General features: G+C 49.7%; 1 protein-coding gene across 3 annotated transcripts in view; it reads left to right on the top strand.

Annotated features, from left to right (window-relative positions):
• The window catches only part of BDH1 (3-hydroxybutyrate dehydrogenase 1), a 44500-nt gene extending 24355 nt beyond the window's left edge, over positions 1–20145 (top strand). For all 3 annotated transcript variants that reach the window (XM_015073789.3, XM_015073788.3, XM_027061149.2), the window contains exons 5-7: positions 11000–11141; positions 17919–18071; positions 19316–20145. In XM_015073789.3, the coding sequence (XP_014929275.1) occupies positions 11000–11141; positions 17919–18071; positions 19316–19785 (765 nt within the window). In that variant the 3' untranslated portion in view covers positions 19786–20145. The remainder of the gene's footprint in view (positions 1–10999; positions 11142–17918; positions 18072–19315) is intronic.
• The last annotated feature ends 1290 nt before the right edge of the window (positions 20146–21435 follow it).

Below are 21435 nucleotides of genomic sequence, written 5' to 3'. Positions count from 1 at the left end.
ACTTGTTCTTCATGGCTTTGTTCATTCATTCATTTATTCATTTGCCAAATGCCAATGATGTGCCTGACACCTTGATAGGTTCTCTAGAGGAATAAGACCTGGTCCCTGCATCTGAGGAGCTCACTGTCCAGTGGTAAGGGGACAGCCATGCACAGACACAGCTGGAAGAGTTAGAGCAAAGAGGGCTCTCAGGGTTGTGCAAAGAGTGTTTCATGAGATTGAATGGAAGGAAGGGATTGATTCTGGCATCACGGCAGAATTGTTCTGGGCTATGGAGAATGAATAATGCTGTCCCAGGTGGAGACTGAATGATGCTGTTCTGGATAGAAACTGAGGATCCTTTGAAATTCCTCAAGTGGAATTTGGGGGCGTATGAAGGGAAGCATTGGGACATGAGGCTGCAAAAGTAATCAGGGACAGTTCTCCTGATTTGTAGAGTTGTACAACCTCATCACAATCCACTTTTAGAACATTTCCATCACTTAGACATTTCCCTCCTGTCCATTTTCACTTAATTCCCACACCTTTCTCTAGTCCTAGACAGCACTTATTTCTGTCTCTTTAGATTTGCCCTTTCTGGACTGCTCATGTATGGAATCATACAGTGCATGGGCTTTTATGCCAGGCTTCTTTCACCCAGCATAATGTTTTTGAGGTTCTCCTTGTTGTAGAATGTATCAGCAGTTTACTTCTTCTTATTGCTGGATAGTATTCTATTGTATGGATGCACCACATTTAAAAAAATTAATTCACTAGTTGGTGGATATTTGGGTGGTATGTTTGGATTTTTTGGCCATTATGAATTATGCAGCTATAAACATTCATATACATCTCTCTGTGTAGAAATGTTTTTACCAGATTCCTTTTAACAGAATTTAGAAACCAACAGCTGTGCTCTTTGTCTCTCTCAGTGGACAGAACTAGAAGATGTATAAATAATCACACACACATATACATACACATGCACACACTGTATATATTTATAACTATCTCCTATCTACATTTCCTATAAATATCACACACACACACACACACACACACACACGCACGCGCACACACACACATTCACGCACGTATAATTCATGAGGTTATACTGACCTTCTATTCCAGTTCAACACTACAGCATTCTTCTTTGCTTCCCTCATTCCATATTTCTTTTTTTTTTTAATTTTTAAAAATGTTTATTTATTTTTGAGAGAGAGAGAGCAGGAGCAGGGAAGGGGTAAGAGAGAGGGAGACACAGAATCTGAAGCAGGCTCCAGGCTCTGGGCTGTCAGCACAGAGCCCAGCTCAGGGCTCAAACCCATGAACTGTGAGATCATGACCTGAACCAACGTCGGATGCTTAACTGACTGAGCCACCCAGGTGCCCCCCATATTTCTGTCTTCCTTTTCCTGCAGTTTGAACCTTAATCCCCAACTATGCCAATATATTTACTCATTTGGTTAATACTATAATACACACACAATTGCTTCAGAATACTACATTCATACCATTACAAACAAAAACCTACTAAGTTGTGTCAGCTCAGTTCCTCCAAGAAGCAGATGCCACCATAGGATAAGATGTGCAAGAGATTGATTTGGGAAATGCCTGTAATGGCTAAAGGGGAATAGGGCAGGAAAAGGCAGGAAAATCCTTTAGAGTGTGGTGCCATTCTGTGAAAAACAGTGAGAAGGAAGGAGGGTTAGGTAGGCAGAATTTCTGACTGCGGTCCAGTCCGAGAGTCTCATTTGGGATGATTAGGCGTCTCCAAGTAAAGTATACCAGGAATGGCCCAGTATTCCTGCCATGCTGGGCCACTGGCTGAGAGCAGCTCAGGCCAGCATGGCTGTGGCCATGGCATTCATGCTACAGTGGATCTGAAGATGAGGCAGCCAGAGACCTTCAGTCAACTGCTCCTGCAGCAGATTGTCCTGAAGGGAGGTCTACTGCAGTAGAGCTTAAGATTTCTTTGAAGTGTTTTTATGTATTAACTGTGTTTAGAAGTTACCTGGACCAGGAAAAAAAAAAGTTACGTGGACAGCATCCAAGAAAACAGTCATAAAGAAATGATAAGAAATATAGCCAAAGATTTATCTATGAAGACCATAATCGAAGTACTATTTGTAATAGTAAAAACTTGGGAATAACCTAAATGACCAACAACAGAGAAATCAGAAACTAAATGACAGTAGAGCCCTAATGGGAACTATTAGGATCTTCATTATAAGTGAGTGAATGAGGGGCTCCTGGGTGGCTCAGCTGGTTAGGCATCTGACTTGGGCTCAGGTCATGATCTCGTGGCTCATGGGTTCAAGCCCTATGCCAGGCTCTGTGCTGACAGCTCAGAGCCTGGAACCTGCTTCGGATTCTGTGTCTCCCTCTCTCTGCCCCTCCCCTGGTCATTCTCTCTCTCTCTCTCAAAGAATGAATAAACATTAAAAAAAATGAATGAATGTTACTTGGATTAATTTCTTATTTTCTTTGTCATTATTTTATTTTAAATGCAGTTTGATTCATTTATTTGTATTTTGTTCCTTTCATTCTTGTTAATTTAATTTTGGAATATGTAAAACATTAAGGTTCTAACATCAAATTATATTAAAAATATATTCAAAGTAGTGTTAGTCTTCTACTTCCTATCTTTCCCACCCCATTCTTTCATTTTCCCCTTCCCACACAAATGTTTGTATCCTGCATGGACCTTTTTGAGCTTTTTTTTTAGAAAAAAAACTTTATAATATATCAGAAATCACTCCATGTGAGTTCATAGAGATCTTCCTAACTTTTTTTTTTAACAACATTGTAGTACTCCATTGTGTGGTTGGACCATAGTTTACCCCACCAATCTCCTATATATGAACATTTAGAATATTTTTCAATATCTTGCAATTGTAAATAATGCCACAATGAATAACTTCGTGCATGTGTATTTTTGTATTTGTTGGGGGTTTATCTTAGGGTAAATTCTTAGGAATGAGATTACCCTTATGTCAAGAGTTAATAAAATATGTCATCATTTTTTAAAGATATCTCCACATTTGTCATCATAGGGGCTGTGTAACTTTACATTCCCACCAGTAATGTATGAGAAGGTCTGTTTCCACACAATTTCACCAACAGTGTACTTGAAGTTTCTTTTATTTATTTTGAGAGAGAGAGAGAGTGCAAGCAAGGGAGGGGCAGAGAGAGAGAGAGGGATCCCGAACAGGCTCCTCACTGTCGGTGCAGAGCCCGACACGGGGCTCAAATCAGATCATGACCCCAGCCAAAATCAAGAATTGGACTCTCAACCAACTGAGCCACCCAGGCACCCCATGTACTTTAAGCTGTTGATTTTTGCCAATCTGATAGGTGAGAAATATATCCCAGTACAGTTTTAATTTGCATTTCTTCTGTTGTGAGTTCTGCCCTGGTATTTAAAGGCATGTGTGACCCAGAAGTTGCCATTTAGCAACCTTCACGCTCACTATTGACCAGAACTTAGTCACATGACCTTACCTAGCTGCTAGGGAGGCTGGGAAATGTAGTCCATATTCTGAGATAGTATGTACCCTGCTTAAAGTTAGGGGTTCTACTGCTATAGAAGAAGGGAAGAATGGGTATTTAGAATAATTTGCTGCCTCTTCTCAGTAGATGAGATATTTTTCTTTATTTTGAAGGCAGTAAGAATCCAGAGAAGGAATTTTTTTATAGTAGGTTTAATATCTGTGAAAACAATACCTGTCCAATGTAAATGTTCAATAAGATAAACAAACACAAATAATACAGTAATTTGCATGGCCACGGTTTGAACATATTTCGAAATCAGAGAGGGTTTCCAGACTTCAAGCTGTATTACAAAGCTGTAATCGTCAAGACAGTATGGTGCTGGCACAAATCAGAGAGGGTTTATTTGTCTTTTTAATTTTTCCTTCTTTTGAATTATGAAAGTAATACATATTTATAATAGATTCAAACCAGACAGAAGTGGATGATATAAAAAAGGGAAGTGTTTTTACTGCAGTCTCTTGCCCCAGAATAACTAAAACGTATGTGTGCACATTATTTGTGACTTTTGCTATTAAAATCAAAGCCACAGTGAATCGTCTTACACATATCTTTGCATGCTTTTCATTAGTCATTCTTAGGAAAAATTTCTAGATATGAAAATATTGGGTAGAAAAAGGTGTACAGATTTTAGGTTTCATTCAAATCTGCCAAACTGCTGCCTCCAAAAGCCATACCAATGCCTACTCCCTGTGATAGTGCATGCAAAAACCTGTTTCAGGATGGATTTGGGGATGATGGGTGGGGCATCTTTGGAGCTGGGTTCTCTGCATAACGTGGACCTGCTTCAACAGGTCCTGGCAGGAGCTGGTGATGCCACAGAATGTTTTGTGCCTTTGAAGTTCCTTCTCCATGTCTTAAACACCCGTGCCATTATGGTGGCTTACCCAGTGACCCAGAGGCTGCACCCTGACTCCACATTGCAGGACAGAAGCTGCTGAGTGCTGAAGAGGAGCTTTTGAGAGAGAGTCATGACCTTGGATTCTAGTGCCGTATCAGCCAGTAGCCCGGGACTAGGCACTTCCCCTCCCCGAGCCCCTTACTTGTAATAAGGGGGTTGGACTGGGTTCTCTTATTCCGTCCACCCCCACAGCAGTGATTCTGATATAGTGACTGGTATTTTCTTCAAAATACCGGACAAGGTCATTGCCAGATTATGTCTGTTGGAGCTACTTCTTGACTATTTTGATGTCATGGTCTGTCTTTTCTGGTCAAAAGCTAGAGGAGACAGAAGTCACTAGAGGTTTGAATTAATTATGCACAGCAGAAAGCAGTCAGAGCCACCAGAGACCAGGGATGAAGTGCTATAGGAATTGAAAACAGGAGATCAGTCTTCCAGCCTGCTTCTGCGATGTTAAGCCACATGGTAGATTCTGACTACATCTGTGCCCAAACACTCCACATGCTCTTATCTCAGTCCCTGGGCCAACTCAAGGACTTGGCTCCAGAGATGTTTCTCCTCTCCTACATCATTAACTCCTCGCTCTCTACTGAATCATTTGGTTGCATGTGCATGCACACACATACACACACACACACCCACTCTCTCTCTCTGACACAACCCCATATCCTGTGTCTGCTACGACCTTATTTCTCTGCATCCCCAGAGGGTTGTTTGTAATAGATATTTTCGCCTATTTACTTCCCATTTTATTTCCAACCCATCTAGATTAGACTTTGGGCCCCACCACTCTGTTTATTTGTTCTTTCACCCAACAAATATTTATTGAGTACCTACTATGAGCTAACAATGTTCTCCTTTTGAGATACAGCATATACCCATTCAGGGAGGGTAAGCTCCCTTGTGGAGCTTATGTGGAGGAGGGGAGATGCACAGGGAGATAGAGGAGACAAATATGTAAATTGCTTTTCTATGGGATATTGAAGCTGTGGAGAAAAATAAAACAGGAAAAGAAGATGGATGGTGAGTTTGGTAGAGCGGGTGTTGAGTTTAAAGAGGGAAGAAAGTCCTTACCGAGAAAGTGACATTGGAAGGAGGTAAGGGGTAAGGGAGCAAGGCTTGCAGGTTTGAGGGGGAAGAAGGGATGGCCAAGCCAAAGCCCAAGCAGGGTGTGTGCCTGTGTGTATTAGACAACAGCAGGAGGCCTCTGTGGCTGCAGTGAGGGAGGGAGGGGGAGTGGTGTGAGGTGAAAATGGAATTGGGGGTGGATCTTGTATCAGAGAAGGGACAGATTGCCTCTCTCTGGGAGTGGGAGAAGGCTTGATAGGCCAAGGTGGCATCTCATTGCCTTCTGGAAGGACAAACAGGAGTTCCTGTGATGGAGTTTGCATACTTAGACACTGTCAGTAGTTTGAGGTAGATGAAGCCCAGAACCCTCCTGGAGGGAGAGGAGACCAGCTGGGAAAAGAAGGCAGGGAACCAGGAAGGCTCCTGGATGCCTCTGAATAGCTTTTATCGAGGATGCCGGCAGCCCTCATTTTGCTGGATCCATTGGCCACTTCTCGGATCGTATCATACTCAACCCATCAGCAGCTTTGACCTAACAAACCACTCTTGTTTGTTACACATTGTTTCTTGCCTTTTGGACACCTGCTCTCTTGGGTTTTCTTCCATTTCCCTTGCGAGCTGCTCTTGCTACCCATCCTGTGATTATTACAATGCCCCAGGCTTGCTCCTCTTCAGTGTTTCTAATATGTGCGTTAACTGCTCCCATTTAACATGCTGAGTGTCCTCACTCCTGCCTTGAGGTGCTAGAGCACCTACCGGGACATGCTGAGAGTCTGTAAAACCTTCCTGCCACGATTAGTCCATCACTTGCCTCAAGATGGTAATAAGTGGAGGTAGAAGAGGTGGAGAGGTTGGACAGAGTTGTTAATGTGCTGTGATATTTTCCTTCTGGTCTCCAGTAAAATGAGGTGGACTTCAAGAAAAGTACTAGGAAAAACAGACTTTTAACCATGGAGAACAAACTGATGGTTACCAGGGTGGGGGGACAAGTGATGGGGATTCAGGAGGCCCTTGTGATGACCAGCAGGTGATGTATGGAAGTGTTGAATCACTGTAATATACACCTGAAACTAGTAGAACATTGTATGTTAACTAATTGGAATTAAAATTAAAAAAAAGCGGGGAGCCTGGGTGGCTCAGTCAGTTGAGTGTCCAACTTTGGCTCAGGTATGATCTCATAGTTTGTGAGTTCAAGACCCACATTGGGCACAGAGCCCGCTTTGGATCCTCTGTCCCCCCTCTCTCTGCTCCTCCCTGCTCACGGCCTCTCAAAAATAAACATTAAAAAAACAAAAACAAAAACAAACTTAAAAGCTACCTGGAGAGCTTACCATTTATGCTCTGGAGTCTGAGGGTATCTTATTATTTACCCACCGAAGTCTAGAGCCCCAATAATGAAGCCAGAGTGGCTCATCTGGAGGCAGAGCAAAGAAAGCTGTACCAGGAAAGGGCCGTCCTTCTGCCCGGAAGGACACGCTTGCCTGGACCTGATGTGGACAAGGGGGAGGGCACCCCCGAGTCATCATAAGGGTGCCCATCCAGTGAGACTCCTAGGAGCACCCATGTGGCCCCAGCCAAAGGGCTGCCTCACTGAAGCCGAGGCTGAGGGAGGAGAGGCACAGGAGATGTCCAGGGGAGGGATCCCTGCAGAACCCACAAAAGCACCCCAAGAAGGGAGGGCCAGCTCTTGTGCACCTGCTGTCCCAGGGCATGGACAGCAAGACAGCAGGAGTACCAGGCTCTGAAGACTACAGTCTTGCCCCCTAATTTGCCAGCCCCTGGATCCCACCCCAGAAAGGGTCAGAGATTAAGGCACAGGTGAGGAGGAGCTAGAAAACAGGGAGAAAGACAATCTTCACCCCTATCTGCATCCTGTGGGTTTTCTGCACTCCCTCAGGCCTGGGTCAGGGCAGGTTTTAAATTGGATACAAGTTTGAGGGTTTGGGTCTTCAAACCAGGCTGGGCACCCTAAGTCAAACAAAGAGGCTCTACTATCTGAGGGTGTGTGGAATCGCTACAAGAATTGCCTGAGATTTCATCCAGGGGTAGAAAGAGAGCTGACAGATGAAATTTAAAGGGATAGTGAGAGGGGCACCTGGGTGGCTCAGTCGGTTAAGTGTCCGACTGTGGCTCAGGTCATGATCCCACGGTTGGTGAGTTCAAGCCCTGCGTTGGGCTCTATGCTGACAGTTCAGAGCCGGGAGCCTGCTTCAGATTCTGTGTCTCTGTCTCTGCTCCTGCCCTGCTCGTGCTCTGTCTCTCTCGGTCTCTCAAAAATAAATACACGTTAAAAAAATAATAAAGGGATAGTGAAAGAAGTGGGTTTATTAGTAAACCAGTTACATAGGCACCAGCACAGCAGGACTGAAAGCTTGTCCCTGAGCAGCAGGACAGATGAAGACGAAGACACAAAAACCCTGGAGCCAGGGAGGCAGTGCAGCCCAGGCAGTGTGGCCTTGGACTAAGGACAGGTGGATCTGGAAGGGGACCAGCTGCCCTGGTCTGCAGCCCTTGGGCTGAAACAGCTCCAAACAGCTGGAGGTAAGCTGACGGTCGTGGTGTCCCTGCTGACGTGGCTGTCAGGAGCAGGATGTGAAGGCTGCTCAGAGTGATGAGAACTCTTGGGGACATCTGTCAGGTGAAGGTAGGAGGTGGGTTTCTCTCCTGGGGTCCTGAATGCTGAGCCCAAAGCTGTGAGCAGTGAGGTTAACCCCCAGTTTCTCTGGGGGAAGGCTCTTAGCTGCTCTGTTACCAAACTAAGTTCATGTGGGCCCCCTGACACGGATGAGGAGTCTCCCCTGGGGATTTCAGGGACATTGGCTCAATGCTGGCTAGAGGCTCAAGGAGAGGTCTGGTGTGGGGTCTGAGAGTTGCTGGAAGGTGGTGGCAGGGTTAACAAAGCCCAGGAAGAAGACAGGACTCATGGGTGCCTCTCCCGGCGGAACTGGCGTCAGCACCCCTTGGACACTCAGACCACTTGGGCTCTGCTCTGAGGGGCATTCGAGGAAGCATGACATGAAGACTGCATGAACACAAGATATGTGTTTTTGTGGTGCCTGCGTGCTGTCTGGGGAAGAGAGAGGTGTCTGTGGGCACCAGCCCCTCCCACCTCCAGGCCTGAAGATGGCGTCGTCCCAGGGAGTTCTTTGCTGGTGGAGCTGTCTGTGGGAACGGCAGCAGAAGCTCTACCTGTAGATGGAACACCTGTCGTGTTGTCTAGGAAGGGCTACGCATGTTGCTTCTTTCAGGGGAGGCTCCCTGTAGAGGGTGACTGTTTCGGGGTGTAGGAGATCTTAGTGGGGAGTTGGGGGGGGGATCAGCCTGGCCTTCTGTCTCCTGCCTGGGTTTTCTCTGCACCACGTTCCGCCCCATGACCTCCACCCTCACTGTCTGAGCTCCTGGGCAGTCTACACCATCCGTGGACTGTGAAAGTCACTTCTTGTTTGGGGCTGAGTTTCTTCCTGGCCCTGCTTCTGTTTTGTGGGCTGCGTAGGACAAGTCTGCTCCCTCACTGTCCTGTTCTCCCCAAGTCTCTCTCCAGAGTGATTATCTCCAGCACCTTTGGCCTCATTTGACATAGTCCCTTCGCCATTCTCTCCTTTGTCCCTCTGACATGCATGTGCAGAGTGTCCAGCCTTGGGGTTAGGGTCCTCGTGGTTCAGAGCACTTAATGAGGCTCAGCCTAATTTGTAGAGAAGTTTTCACTGCTGACATATGCTGACATCCTTGTGCTTCCTACTCTTGCCCTTGCTGAGGATGTTTGCTTCAGTACTGCTTGTAGCTGAGGCAAGCCCTTGGCTGGGAGTAAGGATAGCTCCCTCACGTCAGCATCTGGCAGCTATGTAGTCCTCTTATAAGATGTGATACCGTTTCATGCACCACTAAGAAAGTCACTGTCAATCAAATTGTAACGGACAGTGTTTGACTTTCACATCCATTGTATCTGATCCCTATGGTGGAAAAAATGTGGATTATAGAATAGATGAAATATGGTAATACAACCGGCCTCATGATGTGAGGGCTAATGAGAAATGCACGGCAAGTGCTTAGCACAGTGGGAAGCAGGGTAAACACTCAGTAAATGATGCCTGCTTTTATCCACACCCTCCAGCAGCTCACCACTGCCCCCAAGAAGACCGCCACCCACCTCCCCAGCCGCATGTGCAACCGTTTCCTTATGCCTCTGCTCTGCCTGAAAAGGACTTTCCTATGCCTGAGATGTCCCATCCCCAGGGCCCCTCTGGCTCATGGCCTCAGCTGTCACTGCTCTTGAAAGGCCTTCCCTGTCTGTCCCACCTTCTGTGCAGTCTCTCACCTCTTGCAAGGTTTCAATGCAGCAAATACTGCCTGTGTTGTTTGCTGACGCATCTGCTCCCTTCCTTACAAGGTGCCTCTTTGACAACAGGGGCTGAGTTATTTATTTTTGTGTCTCCAGTTCTTAGCACAGGGCTAAGAACATGATGGAGGCCCAAGAAATGTTTGCTTTCTCGTGTTTAAGAACACCTGGATTTGCATAGCGCTTTATAGTTTAGCAGGTTTTAAATAAAGATGATTTCCTCATTCTGTTAACCTGAGCAGATCAGGACAGGTGGCAATGTCCTTATTTCTAAGCTGGAAAAACTGGGCACCTGGTAAAGGATGCACCAGAGTACCTGAGCCTGAGTAGTGACTGAGCTGGAATTAGAGCCTGCTTTGGCCTCTGACCATCTTGGTGGTGACAGGCCTTTGTCTTAGAACAGAGGTGACAAACTGGCAGCCCACTGGTCACATATGGCCTGTGGATGTGCTTTCGCCTATGTTGTTTTGGTTTTTTTTAATGTAAGTTGCCAACACTTAAAAAATTAGGAAATCCTGGGCACCTGGGTGGCTCAGTCGGTTAAGCATCTGACTCTTGGTGTCAGCTTAGGTCATGATCTCATGGTTCGTGGGATTGTGGGATTGAGCCCCATGTCAGGCTGTGCACTGACAGTGAGGAGCCTGCTTGGGTTCTCTCTCATCCCTCTCTCTCTGCCCCTCCCTCATGTGCACACATGCCCTCTCTCGCACACTCTCTCTCTCAAAATAAACTTTAAAAATTAGGAAATCCTAATCTGAGCATCTGGCAACTCTATGTTACATACATACCCACATGGGCAGCCGCTGGCAGGGGTTGAGAGGAAGGCACATGCTTCATTCCCAAATCCCCACCCTCCCCATTATCTGATACCCACATGCCTGGCCGGGGCAGGTACTGAGTCTGCAACCTTTGCTTAGAGAAAGACTCCTGCCGGTGAGTCTTTCTCCTTGACTTGAGCTAGGGCTTGAGCTAGGGCATTTGGTGTGGCCTGATTTGTCTTCAGTACTAGGGTTGAATAGAACCGCCTGCTGGTTGAACAGCCCCAGTGGGTCTCCAGAGACCGTTTCCTGCAGTTGTTAGTAAGCCCAGGCCTTGGCCCTGGTCCTCATCCTGCAGGCAGGGTAGGAAGGAAGTTGTTGAAGCAGCTCCTCTCTCCTCCTCAGGACAAAGGAAATGATGGGGTCAAGGAGCTGGACAGCTTGAAGAGCGATCGACTAAGAACTGTTCAGCTCAATGTCTGCAAAAGCGAGGAAGTGGACAAAGTGGTGGAGATTGTCCGCTCGAGCCTGGAGGACCCTGAGAAAGGTAAGAGGCACCTTGGGGCAGCAGGGGTAGCGCACTAGCCGTCCCAAGGGTACCTTTCCTAAAAACTACGCCCCATTTACTTGTGTCCTGCCAAAAGCCTACTTTCCCTGTTGTTTAAGCTCTTCCTCTTGCCCAGTGGGAGGCAGTGGGTTAAATTAAACACACACATGCAATAAGGCAATGCGAAATAAAGCCAGAGGTGGTTTAAAAATCTCTAGAAATGGGGCTCCTGGGTGGCTCAGTTGGTTAAGTGTCCGACTTCGCCTCAGGTCATGATCTCATGGTTCGTGGGTTCGAGCCCTGTGTCGGGCTCTGTGCTGGCAGCTCGGAGCCTGGAGCCTGCTTCGGATTCTGTGTCTCCCTCTATCTCTGCTCTTCCCCTGCTTGCGTTCTGTCTCTCTCTCTCTCTCTTCCTCAAAGATAAATAGACGTTAAAAAAAAATTTTTTTTTTAATCTCTAGAAGAGATGAATGGATGAGTGCTGGTTCAGGTCCGTTCAGACAGTGCTCATTGGATGCCCACTCTGGGCCTGGTGCCAGACCAAGTGCTGGGGACACAGAGATGACCAAGGCATAGTTCCTGTCCCCAAGGACCTCACAGTTTATTGGGGGGCTAGCCCAGATGATTTCCAAATCCCCTCTCAGGGAGCAACACACAACAGAAGGACACAGCCCAGTCTTCAGAGGGGTGGGGAGCTGGTTGTTGAAAGCAGATTGTGGTAGAGCGCAGGAGGGCGTTCCAGGAGGAGGGGAGAGCGTGAACGATGGTGAGACGCACACGGCATGTGCCAGGGGACGAGCCAGGGGACAAGTCTGGTGGAGGCGGGAGCAGGAAATGGGGCTGAGGAGGGAGGTCGTCCAGGGCCTGGGGTCCAGGCAAGGGAGCATGGTCACTCTCTTGAGGCCTGTGGGAGCCACTGAAGGGGATTTTCTGAGGGGAATGACCTGGTCAGTCTGGGAACTGTGACGGCAGTGTGGAGGGTGGATTTAAAGGGAGTGCAGGAGTGCTGAACAAGGGCAGTGGGTGTTACGGATGAGGAGGGATCAGATTCGGGAAGGCACAGCTGTCTGGACTTGGTGACGGATGCATGTGGGGATGAGGGAGGGGCATGAGGCCTCTCCTGTCACCTGGTGCCCCCCACTGGAGGAGCAGGTTGAGGGATGGGGAGTGCCCATGGGACACCCTGGGGGAATGTCTGGGTGGAGACCAGATGTCCAGGCCCGGAGGTGAGGCTGGGGTTGGGGGGGGCGGTGCAGATACAGAGGGACTCCTGGGAACATAAGCAGTCAGGGGACGAGAGGGGGAGAGGCAGCTGGCAGAGAAGGTGGGTACTGGGCACTGGAAGCTGAAGGAACAAAAAGTTTGAGGGCCAGTAGCTAATAAGGTCACATGGTACAGAAAGTTCCTGTAACATAAGGACTTAGCTGTCCTCCCAGTTCGGCTCATGGAGGACCTAAGTGGGAGGAGACACCATTCATGAAGTACACAGCCGTGATGGTGCTGCATTCTGGGATACTTGCTTCATTTAAGACATTTACCTTTTTTTTTTTTATGTTTATTTATTTTTGAGAGAGAGAGAGAGAGAGAGAGAGACAGAGCATGAGTGGGGGAGGAGCAGAGAGAGAGGGAGGTACAGAATCCGAAGCAGGCTCCAGGCTCTGAGCTGTCAGCACAGAGCCTGATGTGGGGCTCGAACTCACGAACTATGAGATCATGACCTGAGCCGAAGCCAGACGTTCAGCCGACTGAGCCACCCAGGCGCCCCTAAGACATTTACCTTTGAGTTTCCTGGTAGACCATGCAGAAAGAGAACCTCATTCAGTTCTCTGCTTTTCCACAGAATGGGGTGGGGGCAGCTCTTCTGAATGGTGACTTCAAGCACTAGTAGGGAGGAGGGGAGGGCACCAGGGCCTGTGCTGGGCCCCGTTGAGCATTTATCAGGCAGGTGGAGATGCTGAGGCCAGAAGCTGCCTCAGAAACTCCTGTGCTGTGTGGCTATCGGAGAAGCTGTTGCTTGGCCTGCCAGCCTGTCGCTGATGTGTCACCTTGTCAGCTCAGTGCTGCCCCCACCCCAAGGCAGGCCATGGCCAGGTCTCTCTGCTTTCTGAGGAGAGGCCTGTGAGTTCCCTCACTCACTGAACATCTGTTTAATAATTAGCAGGCAAAGCCAGGGCTCCTGTCCCATTGAGAAAAGGCAGGATATGGGTCCCACTGGGATGATTATCAGCTTGAGAGGAACAGCCTGCCTCACCCCTCCCCAGTGGTAAATCCTCCTCATGCCCACCTTCCCCGACTGCCAGGATGTTGCCTTCATAAGCGATTAGGCAGGAAAACAGCTGCATTCAGCACCATAAAGCCACTTCATTGCAGCCTGAGGGTTTGTGGTGATTTAAAATGCCCACAGAAAGAAATCATCACTGTAGACCTGAGCACAGAGTGGGGCTGCACCAGATCTGGGGGCTGCCCAGGATCCTGATCTTTGTCCCCTGCCACCAGGGCAGGACAGTTTCGGTTCCCTGTATTAGTCTGGCCGTTTAGCTTAACAGGCAAGGCAGGGTAGACCCGGAGCCACATTGAGCTCAAAGCCTAGTACCGCCTCGATGCGTAAACTTTTCCCTACTGCATTTTCCCTCATGACGCATTTCAGTGAGGGCTGATAAACCACACCATGACCTTACTTAACCAATACTGCATTTTCTGGAAAAAGATTTGAAGATTTTTCGGTCTGAAAAAGGTAATAAATCTGTCAGACATGTGGTTGTCCAGGTCTCTCTCTCTCTCTCCCTACTTCCCCCTCCACCTCTCTTCCTTCCCTGTGGCCCCCACCCCTACCCCAAGGGCCATTTTTTTCCTGGTAAAGCCGCTGCAATTCTCCCCTTCTCTGGCAATGCTGTCCTTGAGCTCCAGGTGGCGCCCTCTGGGGCTTTCAGATCAGCCTGCGGTTCCTAAGTGGGTGGCTGCTTCCAACTCACCACCCAGACAGGATCCTAACCGGGACAAGTGGAGCGTACATTTTGATGAGGAGTTTGGTGCCCTTCACGTTGGCTCCGTGGAACAGTATCTGTCAAAGCCACGGGAGCCAGGCTCAGGGGGGTGAGATGAAGGGGATTGTGTGATCAGGGCAGGTGAGCCATCTGCCAGCAGAACTCTTGAGTGACTGCATAGACACCTGGAGCCTGTAACCAGCACCGCCCACCTGCACCCCAGGGAAAGGCTAAGTCAGTGAGCCAACCGGCAGGCCCGATCTTGCAACCATCACTTAACCTCACAGTGCATAGATACTTATTGAGTACCTGCTGTATGCTTGGTAGTGTGCTGAGCACCAGTAAGGGTTTGACCTGGCAGGAGGAGTTTGTGGTGCAACACCAGCCAAGCGTAAGTTGGTGGCTTCACGGCAGGACCTATTTGGAACAGTTACAGCACCGGGGACATTATGCCGCAGATAGAGAAGACCCTGTCCTCCATCTGGGACTCCCTCAGTCTGGGAGTGAGAAGACTGGAGTTATTGTGGGCTTCATCTCTTATTAGAAGTGTGACCTTAGGCTTGTATGTTCCTCTGTGTGGGCCTCAGCTTGCCCATCTGTGAAGTGGGAGAAGTGCCTGTGAGTGATCCAGTGCTCACACCTAGATCTGACTGCCGCAGCACCATGGGCAGAAAGTCAGCAAAAGCTGCTCTCATCTCCGGCTGAGGGACGGGGCACTGAGCAGAGCCAGGGAGCAGCAGGGCGGGGTGGAGCATGAGGCAGGAGTGTAGGTGGCTCAGGCTTCCAGAGGGCAGAACAAGAAGCCTGGCAAAGGAGGCCTCACATACCCCCTCTGGAAGGGAATTATCAAGAGGGGGAAGTGACTGATAGAGGACAGTCTGGCTGACCGGCCTGTCCGGATGGAGGTGGAGGACAGAGGGTGTGACAAGGAGACCTGGGAGAGTCTTCTCCAATTATACTGGAGGGAGGCCACCAGGACCCAGAGTAACGCTGTGGAAAGAGGAAAGAAGACACCGATTCTGTGACAGCAGAGGAAGCCAACAGCAGCGCAGAGTTGAGCATGAGGGCTGTGTTTTCTATCCTGTCTACCTGTTAGCTGGGTGACATTGAGCAGGGCACTTAACCTCCCTGAGCCTCAGTTGCCTCATCCAGACCTGGGACAACTTAGTATCTGAATGAATGCATGCAAAGTGCTTATTCAGGGGCTGGCAGCTGTCCTTTTGATCTTGATCAATAGTATCAACTGATCAGTAATATCAACTGATACTCTTGATCAGTACTCATAGATGGGGGGAGAAGTGAGGAACCAGATGAAAGTGAGGCTGTTAGCAAAGAGGAGGTGCGGGCTGGAGCAGCTGGAGAGTGACGTGTTGCTGTGGGTTGGGGGTGCTGGGGCCCTGGGGAGCATTGAGGTGAAAATGCCCATCAGGAGGAGGAGACCGGGGTTAGGAGAGAGCCATGAGTGCAAGGGGTACATGGGAACCCTTGACGCAGAGGCGGTGATGTGACGGGGCTGTCGCAGGAAAACAGCAGGAATATTCACTGTGAGTGGGTTTGGAATGTTGGCTGAGGACTCCAGAGAGCTCCTAGGTCCGCAAACTGTTACTGCTTATCAAGTCAGCAGAGCTGTAATCCAGGAGCAATGTGCTTCCACAGGTCAAGTTCAATTACACTTTTTTGGATATCAGTGTCAGATGTAATTAGTTTTTCGTTGGGAAAAAAAAAATCCCTGTATGCATTTTAAGTGTGATACTGTCCTGTGTGAATCAAACACAAAGCAGCTGGAAATTTCCATGAACATAAAGAAGACGAGGCTGCCTGAGCACCAAGTGTAATTTGAGAGAAGGTGGTGTAGGACAGGACATTGGTGGACACCTGTATTTAGGGGGCAGGTAGAAGAAGGGTGTCAGGGAGGATGGAGGAGTGTTTGGGTATCATTAATGCCAAGGGAGGAGTGAATGTCAGGCACCATGAGTCGTGCTCATACTGTGGGAGGTTGAGGGGAGTGAAGATGGGAGGGAGGGATGAGGGGGGACGGTGACATCCTCAGCAGGTAGCACTGCAGACACCACGGAGCAGCAGCAGGGCTGGGGCCCAGGGGAGCAGAGAAATGGGCCATGGAGGGAAGGAGAGCAGACAGCGGTGTGAGGAGGTAGCATGGTTAAGAGAAGTTTCTTTAGAGTGTTGAGACATGGTATTTGTAGACATGCACTCATCTGACAAACATTTATTGAGCATCTAATGGGTGTAAGGCTGAAGGGAGGGGGTCAGGGGCAAGGGGAGGGTTGAGGTTGCATAAAAAAGGGACAAGGAGTGATGGCTTATGGTTTGGAAGGTGGAGGGTGAAGTGTCAGCCTCGTCAGGTGGCGGGAGGCCTCCTGCCCTTCCTGGGAAGAAGAGAGGGGTGAAGACTTCCCGGGGAGGTCTGCAGGATGGGGGTTGTAGTGGCTGCGTCACTGCGAGGTCACTGGTGAGACCTGAGAGCCTGAGGCATCAGCTCAGCCGCTGTGGGGAGTGGGAGTGAGAGCTTCATGAGCACTTTGTTAACCAGCAATTTCCTCTCTTAATAAATGTCCTTAATTCTCTGTAATTGAAGGAGAAGGCACCAGAGGTCAGCTGAAGCTTTAATTTGGGTAACACGGAAGAAAAGCAGCGAGAGACCAATCACTCTGTCATTTACACAAACTCATTTCCATGATTAACTTGGAAAGTGAAGCAGGGCCAGGGTTCCCACAGGCAGCAGGAGGACAGGCCCTGGAGGACAGCTCTGCCCTGAGGCTCCAGCCCATCCAGCCCTGGCCCCCCAAAAACAGAACTCAGAGGGCCCTGCAAATCAAGGCCACCTCCTCGGTGCCACTTTCCCCAGTTCAGCTCTGCCTCTGACTTCTGGGGCACCCTGAAGCCAGTCCCTTCTCCTCGGGGCCTCTGCTTCCCTGGCTGTAAAAGTAGTCGTCAGAGCTCCAAGGATCCTTCCACCACCAGTGTTCACTGAGTCTACAGAAACCAGCTCTCCCCTAGCTGGTCTTGCCGGAAACAGTCAACCCAAGTATACTCAGAGTGTACGTTTGCCCTGATTCCGTACTCCACCTGGGACCACACAAGGCTGAGGGGGGTTCTCTACCCGCAAAGGCCAGGTGTATGTATACACTGGGGCTTACCAGTGGTAACCAGCAAATAGTGCGTGGTTCACAGAAGGGAGATCAGACAATGCAGTAATGATCAGAAGGGTCTCAGGGTGGAGTAGGACTGGGGCTCGGCCTGAGGTCAAGCCTTAGCTGAGCCTCTCACTGCTATGTGACCTTGGAGGCCGGGTCCCTCCCTTGACCTCCAGAGAAGGCTTGACCTGGAAGACTCCTGTGGTTCTCCTGGCTTCCGGCAGGAGGGTGAATTCAGGTGAAGTTGCAGAGGCAGGGATGAATACTCAGTGCAGGGTGCAGGGTGCGAGGATGTGACTGCATGATGCAGAGTGGAAACGAGTTAGCCGATGTGGGACTCAGGACTGAGGGCACCTGGCAGGGCTGGGTCATGGTGGGGCCCAGAGAGTCAATGCAGGTAGAAGCAAGATGATGATTGGACCTTTTAGACTTAAGGGAGTGTCACAGCCAGCACCTTCGTCCTCTTGGTCTCCTGTTATTCTTGGTGACTCTAGAAAGTGTCCCAAGAGCCTTGGATAGGAAGTGGCAAGTTTGGGGGGAAAGGGACAAGAGCAGGGAGGGGGATGGGCTGCAGGCTGATGGGTGAGGTCTGAGGCCAAGGCTAGGTGGTGACTGCAGTTCTGTCCCATCCTGTCCAGGCATGTGGGGCCTGGTCAACAACGCGGGCATCTCGACTTTCGGAGAGGTGGAGTTCACCAGCATGGAGACCTACAAGGAGGTGGCAGAAGTGAACCTCTGGGGCACGGTGCGGATGACAAAATCCTTTCTGCCCCTCATCCGAAGGGCCAAAGGTGAGTTGGAAAGGGATCTTCCTCTTGCCCCACCTTTTCTTCTTTGCTTAGTATGGAACTTGGTCTCAGCAGATCCAGCATCCGTTCCCCGGTGAGGCTGAGCACCTGACTCTCAGGGGCTGTGCAGGTCTTGTGGATGGTGGTAAGTGGAGGTGCCATGGCCAGGCAGATGGAAAGGGATGTGTGATTCTCAGGAAGAAGGGCCGCTAAGAGGTCAGCAGTCTCAAAGGCTGAAAAATTCACAGCAATAATCCCACTCTCGGGACCTAATCTAGAGAAATAACCACCCTTTTGCACAGAGCTGTATGTGCACAGCAACTATCAACAGAGGTGTGGTTAAGTAAATTTTGGTATATCCGTTCTATGAGTTACTGTGCCACAGTTAAAAAATAAGATGATTGTGGTTGTAAGTAAAATACAGTAATAGTAACAGTCAGGATTAGAAATCTGGAACCAGACAAAACACTCAAACCGTGTCAGTTGGTTAGGAAGTGACTGATTCATATTTTCTCTCTAGATAGCAAACAATAACGGAAAAAAGGGCACAATCCATACAGTCTATCCCAAAGTTTCGGCAGTGATAGGATGAACCCAGAGAGCAGCTGTAGGATTTTAGAAGAAAACCCCAACCCTCCAGTGACTTCCAGCTTAGAAGTTTCTGAAAGTTGCCCTCCCCACAGTGTCCAGGATGAGGCTGTGCCTTAAGTTGCTGAGTGCGCACCCAGGGCAAGCAGGTCCCAGGTCTGCTTGGGCTTACTTGGATCAGCTCCACCTGTATCCCACTACCCAAGGCTGGGTCTGTGGGAAAGCCTCTTGAGGTCGCCATTCTCTTCCGGTGCCAGAGACCCTGTCCACATGGCCTAGCCCTGAAATCAGGTGCAGAACCCTGGCCCTGCCTGCTTGCAGCTGGAGCCCTGGCAGGTGATAGAAATTTGCCCATTCTGTGTGCCTTCCTCGTATGCAGCCTGCTCTTTGCTCTTCCCGTGTCCTGCCCGGCACAGTCAGCTGCCTGGGAAATATCAGGGACGTTTATCCTGACATGTGGGCCTGAGCTGACTATAAACGAGAAGGCCCCTTGACCCTGGGTGGTTCAGAAGTCCAGGCCCCAGCCTGACAGGCAGCAAAACAGGTGTCAGGGCCAGGAAGCCAGTTGCAGCCAGGCCTCTGGAAACATGCCAGGCCCCCGGCCCTCTGCCCCACCAGGCAGTGCCTCCTGAGCAGGTGTTTGCCGTCTCCCTCTGTAGGTCGCATTGTCAACATCAGCAGCATGCTGGGCCGCATGGCCAACCCAGCCCGCTCCCCATATTGCATCACCAAGTTCGGGGTGGAGGCTTTCTCTGACTGCCTGCGCTACGAGATGTACCCGCTGGGCGTGAAGGTCAGTGTGGTGGAGCCTGGCAACTTCATTGCTGCCACCAGCCTCTATAGCCCTGAGCGGATCCAAGCCATTGCCAATAAGATGTGGGAAGAACTGCCTGAGGTGGTGCGCAAGGACTATGGCAGGAAGTACTTTGATGAGAAGATCGCCAAGATGGAGACCTACTGTAACAGTGGCTCCACAGACACATCCCCTGTCATCAAGGCCGTCACCCACGCTCTGACCTCTGCCACGCCCTACACTCGCTACCACCCCATGGACTACTACTGGTGGCTTCGAATGCAGATCATGACCCACTTGCCCGGAGCAGTCTCCGACAGGATCTACATACACTGAAGAGTTTCCCACTGGCCTCTGTTGGGGAGCCCTGGTGGGAGGGAAGGGGGGGGGGAGGGAGGGAGGATCTTGACTACCTACTTGTGCATTATCCACACACAGTCTCAGGAGGACCTATCACCCGTTTTAGCATTAGCCAGAGGGGATAGCCCAGACCTACTTGTGCGCACAACGAGTGGTCTAGGCCTTCGCAGTCATGGTATGGAGTGGTGTGCAGGGCCCCCAAACCTCAGGGCAAACATGGTACATCCAACTCTATGGAGCGGATTTCATACAAAGCGTTTGGGAAGACATGTTTATATTAAAAACAGATTTATTATCAATTCTTCACATTTTAAAGCCAAAACATCAGTTCAAAAATGTATCTCATTTGATTCTTAAACCAGCCTGATGGGTAGAAAGGACAGATATTCTTTCCTTTGGTACATGAATTTGCGGCCCAAAGAGGATACACAAGCAACCCATTTATTGCCTATAAATGGTCCGGGTTGTGTGCTCCTGCCCCTGCTGTAGAATCGCCTCATGTTTTGTGTTCCAGGGCTGCTCTGAATCCAGCTACCTGAGAATCCTGTGATGAGTTCTGTATCCTCACCTGAGCACCCCTTTGCATGTCCATGGTGCCTCTGTGTGTGACCCAGAGCCAGCAATTCGAAGGGGTGGGGACATTCTGGAAATTTCCATTTGTGATTTCTCCAACCTCTCTTAGGACTTGTGTAGAGGTGCTTGTTGGCTAAGAGGTTGGTTTGTTTCTGGTTTGAGTCTGCTTAGTTTTGCCTGGGGTGCGACCATGGTGATGGGGCATCCTTGGCAGGAACTGTGCGTGGTACATAAGCTTGCACCAAGGGTAGGTCCAGGCTCCCTGCCTGTCTCATGTAGTACGTGTATACACACATACACACAGTGGAGCCTTCACACACACAGACACACACAAACTCAGGGTGGCTTTTACTGATGGCTTGCTTTCCCGCTATGGCCTTATTTTTAATCAAAAGCCAGGTCACTGATAGGCAGAGTCTGTATTATCACTTCTTGGGTTTGGGTTTGCAAGTCGCTATCCCTGCAATTGTCCAGAGCCTGGATGTTTGGATCAAAACCAGGCCCCACTCTCTCCTCCAGGTGGCTGCCCCCCCCCTCCCGCATGGTAGAGTCCTGAGCGCTAGCCCTTCAAATCAAACCGGCACTTCCGCCTCTCCCTGGAATGGCTAGGATGGCCGCTAGAGGGCGTTCTGCCTCTTCTGCAGCCCCTGTGGCCTCTTCTCTAGACTTGGGTGCTTCCACCCATGCTTGAGGTCTCAGAGGGTTCCAGATCCCCACCTCCCAGACAATCTGGGCACAAAAACGCAAGACCCTTTTAGAAACAGCACTCCTGCTCAATAGCTGTCTGGCTTAAAGGCGGAGCCTGGCACCAGGAGAAGGCAGAAGAACAGCTGTGCAGCTGGGCCTGGCCTCCGGCGGGGCTCAGGCAGTGCCAAGGAATAGGGGGTTGGACAAGGAGGAAATTCAGCCTGCCTTTTGGGCCTTGGTCCCCTCTGTCTTTAATCAGAGATGCCCTACGCAGCCACCTGTCAGCAGGGTAAGGCCTGAAAGGGCCTGTGGGGATGATGGGGTGGGCAGACAGGGCTGAAGCCTTTTAGAGACCAGAGGTGGACT

Source organism: Acinonyx jubatus, chromosome C2 (genome assembly GCF_027475565.1).
Source record: "Acinonyx jubatus isolate Ajub_Pintada_27869175 chromosome C2, VMU_Ajub_asm_v1.0, whole genome shotgun sequence".
NCBI classification, from domain to species: domain Eukaryota; kingdom Metazoa; phylum Chordata; class Mammalia; order Carnivora; family Felidae; genus Acinonyx; species Acinonyx jubatus.
Note: the sequence above shows the minus strand (reverse complement) of the source record. Positions and strands in the feature narration are given on the sequence as shown.